We start from the raw sequence: 5,711 nt of genomic DNA, 5'->3' as shown, positions 1-5,711 counted from the left end.
GGTCAGGGCGGCTAGGGTCTGGAACCAACTTCCAAGAGAGGTGGTGCAGGCTCCTACCCTGGGGGTTTTTAAGAGGAGGTTAGATGAACACCTTGCTGGGGTCGTTTGACCCCAGTACTCTTTCCTGCCATGGAAGGGGGTCGGACTAGATGATCTGCTCAGGTCTCTTCTGACCCTAGAAACTATGAATGCCTGCAGAGGCCAGCACCGGGGCAAACCACTCAGCCAGCCAAGGTCACACACAGAATTTCCCACTCAGAAGCCAGCCAAAAGCCCTGCCTCACAAGCTCTGTGGACTTCCCAAAGAAGCTTTATTCCCTGGAGCTTCCACTGGAACATGGGAAAGAGGTAAGGGAACCGGGTGGATGCCAACAGTCCAGAATGCATGAGAATCATAATCAGTCACAGAAAGAAGGACCAGAAGGGACCTATACGATCATCAAGTCTGGTCCCAGAAGGAAATAAAGGGAAGGGGTGAACAAGATCAGTGATCTAAAAAGTGAGCCATGAAACCGGGGCAGCATCAACTTGGGGGCCAGCTGACTTGGGAACTCTCAGGAGAGAAGAGGCAGACAGGACAGCACACCGGTTACAGTGGACTGACACTCTGTGCTGAGGTCCCCGTGTGGAAGTACTCTGTGGTCTGTGTTGAACAGGATGTAGTTCAACACAAGGGTCTCCCATATGGCAACCTTCATACAGGGGATTTAACATGATTTAACTTACACGTGCTGTTTCCACCCCTCCAGCTGACTTACTTTGCCTCTCCCGAGAGCCGCTGTAGAGACAACCTCAGGGATTTCTGTACCCAGCCAGGAGTCAGTGTCAGTGTAGCTAGGTGGGAGCCTGAAGAGTTTGGTGAATGAACTAACTTGAGGGGAATGGAGAGGAAGCTACCAGTCCAGCCAGGGCATTGGACAAGCTCCAGGATCTCTCTCACTTAAACACACTCTTTCTTTCATCTTACCTCCTGATTGAACTGCTTCACAGGGCTCGATCCAGGTTTATCCACCCGAGATGGGATTCTCACCTGGATTACATTTAGAAAGAGAAGTTATTTGGGGGAGACAAGCTGAGCTGGCAGGCATGCACACACTACCTTCCCTGACATCTGCCCCTGTAAGAGACAAGCAAGTTGCTCATGGAACAAATCTACGTTTGTACAACAAATCTATGAGTGGACAACAAACTGAATAGGAAACAGTGTGGCTTTTGTTGCCAAGAAGGCTAATGGCATCCTGGGCTGCACTGGTAGAAGCGATGCCAGCAGATGGAGGGAAGTGATTCTTCCCCTCTATTCAGCACTGGGGAAGCCACATCTGGAGTCTTGTGTCCAGTTGTGGGCCCCTCGCTACAGAAAGGATGTGGACACACTGGAGGGAGTCCAGTGGAGCACAATGAAAAGGGTTGCGGGCTGGGGGACAGGACTTGTGAGGCTGAGAGAACTGGGCTTACTGAGTCTGCAGAAGGGAAGACTGTGCTGGAATTTGACAGAAGCCTTCAACTCCCTGCAGAGGGGTTGCAAAGAAGATGGAGCTGGGCTGTTCTCGGTGGTGGCAGATGACAGAACAAGGAGCAATGGGCTCCAGTTTCAGGAAGGGAAGTTTAAGTTGGCTATGAGGAAAAGCTCTCTCACTCAAAGGGTAGTAAAGCATTAGAACAGGTTACCCAGAGAGGTTGGGGAATCTCCATCCTTGGAGGTTTTGAAGATCTGGCTAGGCAAAGCCTTGTCTGGGATGTAGTTGGGGCTGGTCCTGCTTTAAGCAGCAGGTTGAACTAGATGTGACCTTCTGAGGTCCCTTCCAACCCTCATTTTCTATGATTCTATGATCAGGCTAAAGGAAAAAACTCTGAGCCAGCAGCAGCATCCCCACCCAGTAGCATAAAACATGCAGAAGACCTTCCCATCCTGCCTTGGTGCTGGGGCTTGGGGATTTCAGTGCAGAAGTAGCAGTAAGCACCTGAATGACCACTCCCATGACTGGAAGGTTCAAAGTCTGTCCTGGCGCTGGCCCAGGCCACTGATCAATTTCATTGCACACTGCAAAAATACAAGCAAAGAAGGGGTTAATCCAAAGGCCAACTCCAGTCCCCACGAGCCCCTGCTGACCTGTGGCAGGACGCTAGCTAGTTTTTGCTACCTCTCAGCACATGTGACTCTGCTTAGACCAAGATTAGATCAGAGCAGTAACACTGGAGTCTATCTATTGCAGTTATCACTCCAATCAGCTGAGCTGCACTGGCAGTGAATCAAGACTATCCAGTTGGCAAGCAGAGAATAAAGCCACCGGTAGCAACAAAGCACCCACGCTCATTCCTTTTCAGAAAGAGATCTCAGCTGAGGCTGATGGCACCACTGACTACAGCTGCCGCACACTGCCCATTATAAATCCTCTTTTCCTCCAGTTTTGATAACTTCTTCAAACCTTCAGGCTGAATTCTTTTTGCTTTGGGGAAATTTCAGCCCAAATGTTCCACCTGTTTCTAAAATAACACCTAGTTTTGCCCATGTTAAAGAAGTAGAAGTCCTGGCCTCCTTTCATTACAAACATGACTGCAGTGCATGTAGAAGGGACTGGAAAGTTTTTAGAGAGAAACTTGTGAAGCAGAGGTGGGCATCCAGCTGTTTACATAAACCCACCACTCCAACACCCCACTGCACTTGTGCGAGTTGTGATTACACTTGTCATTTACCCATGTCCGGTAGAGGTTTGTTAGCGCTGTAAAGCCAAATGAAAGACTGTGCCCATTGTACTACCCCTGCAGCTCTGGTGTGGGTTGGATCAGGCCCAGGCACTGGAACTGAGAACTGAATGTGCTCCCAATGCTCCCCTCAGCACTGGGTCAGGCAGGAGGAGAGAGCTCCCTGATTCAAATGCAAAGAGGACTAAGAATTGCCATTGACTGGGTCAGACCATAGGTCCATCTTACCCAGTCTCCTGTGTCATACAGCAGCAGAGAGCAGAGGCTGAAAGGGAGAGTGACTGGGTCCAAGCAGGGTTTTCCCCTGTTCCTCTCTCCCTTGCAGCGTCCAGTACTGAAGGTCCAGGCAGGTCTGATGCAGAGGCCATGCCCCTCACTCCCATGCTCCAGATCTCCTGATGCCCCTTTCCTTTAAGCATGTGTCCAATCCCTTTTTTGAATCTGGCTAAGGAGAGAAACCTGAGGAGGAGGGGTGAGAGAAGGGAAACTGAGACTGGACTTGGGCATGAACTGAAACAGATCTGACAAATAGATGGATGCAGAAGGGAAGCTGGGACTGGTTTGGCAAAACAGCCTGGACAAAGAGCGTCTTTCAGCTACCTCCATATAAAAACCCTTAACGCACTTAGACATGCAAACGCTTGCTCCTGCCCAGCCACCTCACCTGCCTCCAAGCACGGCTCCAGCTTGTCGAAGTACTCCGGAGCAATCAGCTGCAGCAGCGACTGGAACAGGTTCACGTAGGGCAGGCGCGACACCAGCACTAGAGACTGTAACAGGCACATTTATGAGTCAGGGCAGCACCATCACCACCGATGATGCTGTACACACAAGAGGTGCCCAGATTCTGTCTACGCAAAGGCTACAGTGCAAGTTTGCCCTGAAGCCAAAGGTTGCATTTACTTGAACCCCACATGCACCTTTCCTTACAGGACCTTATATAAACTATTTACAGTAAAGAAGGAACAGTCTTGCTACTGCCCTTACAAGGGTCTACCGCTGGGCTGCCCAGGCTCACAGAAGAGTCTGGATACCTGCAGAAGCTGCTGTAAAAATGAAAGACTCCAGCTGCAAGCTTCCACTAGAGGCCACTGCAAGCACAAGAAATAACCCTGTAGCCCAGCCAAAAAAAAAAAAAAAAAAACTAAATCAGCCAGCAGAAAGATGACAAGGAACCGCCACAAGAGGTCCAAAGGTACTAGCGCAACCACACAGGGAGCTCCCTGAGCAAGGAGGAGACCTAGAAGAGCTGGAGAGCAGGTGCATAGGAGCAGGCCAGTGGGTCAACAAGTCAGGGACCAAGTAGGGAGGTGGTACAGGGAAGGTTACAAGGGAACAGAAAGAGGAGAGATAACAGGCCAGTTTTCCAAGTTGGCTTCATTTTGCTTTTGCTGCCTACATTCCCATCTTCCCTTTACACTCTCTCTGTCAATGTGTACATCTCTTTCCAGTTCAGTACCACCCCCGCCCCCCCACTCCCAGGATTTCAAAAGGGAGCGGCTCGCCCTCCTTTTCAAATTATTGATGAAGATGTTACAAAGAGCCAGGACAGAGCCTTAGAGTACATACTGGCACCTTTTCCAGCATGCTTCTATTTTACTGATCCAAGCATGACTGTCAATCACACTCAACCCCTTCGTGTTTCCCCACTTATTCTAGCCAGAAAAAACAAAAGCAGATTAGCCTGGCAAAATCTGTTCTTCACAAACCCCCAAAAAGGTCTGGTCTTCCATCGTCCTCCAGACCTTAAGTGCTCTTTTCCTTGGTATCTGATCTGGTTGTAAAGAGACTGATTTGTGCATTAGGAGTGCTCTTTGGAAGATACTCTGGGGGTGAGCAGAGAAGAGCACAAGGGGAGCAAGAGCACAAAACAGCCTCCCCATGTCTGTCACGTTCTCAGGTTGACCTATTACAAGGCCTGCAGTTTCAGGATTTTACAGCATCATTCTCAATGCGTGGGTCGCAACCCAAAAGTGGGTCACAAGAATATATGAAAGGGTCACAAACAAACTTTAAATATGTATTCTCTTTTAAAGAAGAAAAAGATGGGAAATGACAAGTTTCCCCTTATAGGCTGGCAGAATTCCAGGCTGCTTGGGGCTGGGGGGAGCAAGAGGAAGGTGATTGGGCAGCGGGTGCCATATGCATGTGCATGCACACACATGCACATGGCAGCCAGGAGAGCAGCTCCCCACAGGTAAGTCTATGGGGCTTGGGGAGAGGAGCCGGGAGCATAGGCAACGTCAGGGGGACGGGGGCGCACAAGTGACACTGCCTGCCACCCAGCCTCCTCGACCTCCTGTTACTCCTCATGCATGGCTGGTGCGGAGGTTGCAATAGCAGCAATGAGTCCCACTGCCCTGCTCTGCCTTCCTGCACCAAGTCCCACCTGCTAGGTTGCAGAGGCAGCTCCTGCCTGTGCTAGTCCAGCCAGGCTGCAGCCCCATGCCTGCTGTGGGTGCACAAATCTGGGGTGGGCATGTGCCCTCCCCCCCACTGACTGCACCTTCCTCTCTGTTCGGATAGGGCTCAGCATGCTGTGGGTGCTACTATACAAGTCCCTCTGACTGCCCCTGAAGCTGGAGTACGTGAGAAAAGGAGGTGTCCAAACTTATGGCAGCAGGCTGCCAGCCATCAGTCATGCAATTCATCTGCCTGGCAACCCCTTCCAGTTTTGTTTGGGCCTGCATTTTCTACATATTCCAGCTGTTGCAATTTTTCTCCCTGGGACCCTTAGAGTTTCCTATGGGAATATTTCTCGTGTCATGTAGGGACTGGTGAGAATGCAGATGTCTTTTTTATAGACAGATGCCTCTTTTACAACTACATGCTGCTTTAAAGCAGCACACTATCTGGTTTCAATACTCACCTTCTGAAAATAACCTCTCTTCATTGAGCTGTCCTTGACTTGCCTGAAGTACACGTAGCCAAAGTAATGAGCTGTCTCTCGCTGCAAAGAGAGAGGCCAACAATACCATGATCAAGGATCCAATCACCCCCCTTGCCAG

The 5,711-nt window shown here is 50.2% G+C and overlaps 1 protein-coding gene across 1 annotated transcript in view; it reads right to left on the bottom strand.

The window, feature by feature from the left end:
- Positions 1-5,711, bottom strand: part of DENND6B (DENN domain containing 6B) — a gene marked incomplete at its 5' end in the record, with an annotated part of 35,522 nt that overhangs the window by 20,949 nt on the left and 8,862 nt on the right. Inside the window, 4 exons of the mRNA XM_019509709.1 lie at positions 968-1,030; positions 1,962-2,041; positions 3,368-3,473; positions 5,573-5,653. Coding sequence (XP_019365254.1) covers positions 968-1,030; positions 1,962-2,041; positions 3,368-3,473; positions 5,573-5,653 — 330 coding nt within the window. The remainder of the gene's footprint in view (positions 1-967; positions 1,031-1,961; positions 2,042-3,367; positions 3,474-5,572; positions 5,654-5,711) is intronic.

The sequence above is a fragment of the Gavialis gangeticus genome, unplaced genomic scaffold (assembly GCF_001723915.1).
Source record: "Gavialis gangeticus isolate Ggan-Ray unplaced genomic scaffold, GavGan_comp1, whole genome shotgun sequence".
NCBI classification, from domain to species: domain Eukaryota; kingdom Metazoa; phylum Chordata; order Crocodylia; family Gavialidae; genus Gavialis; species Gavialis gangeticus.
This window is presented reverse-complemented; position numbering and strand designations above follow the sequence as displayed.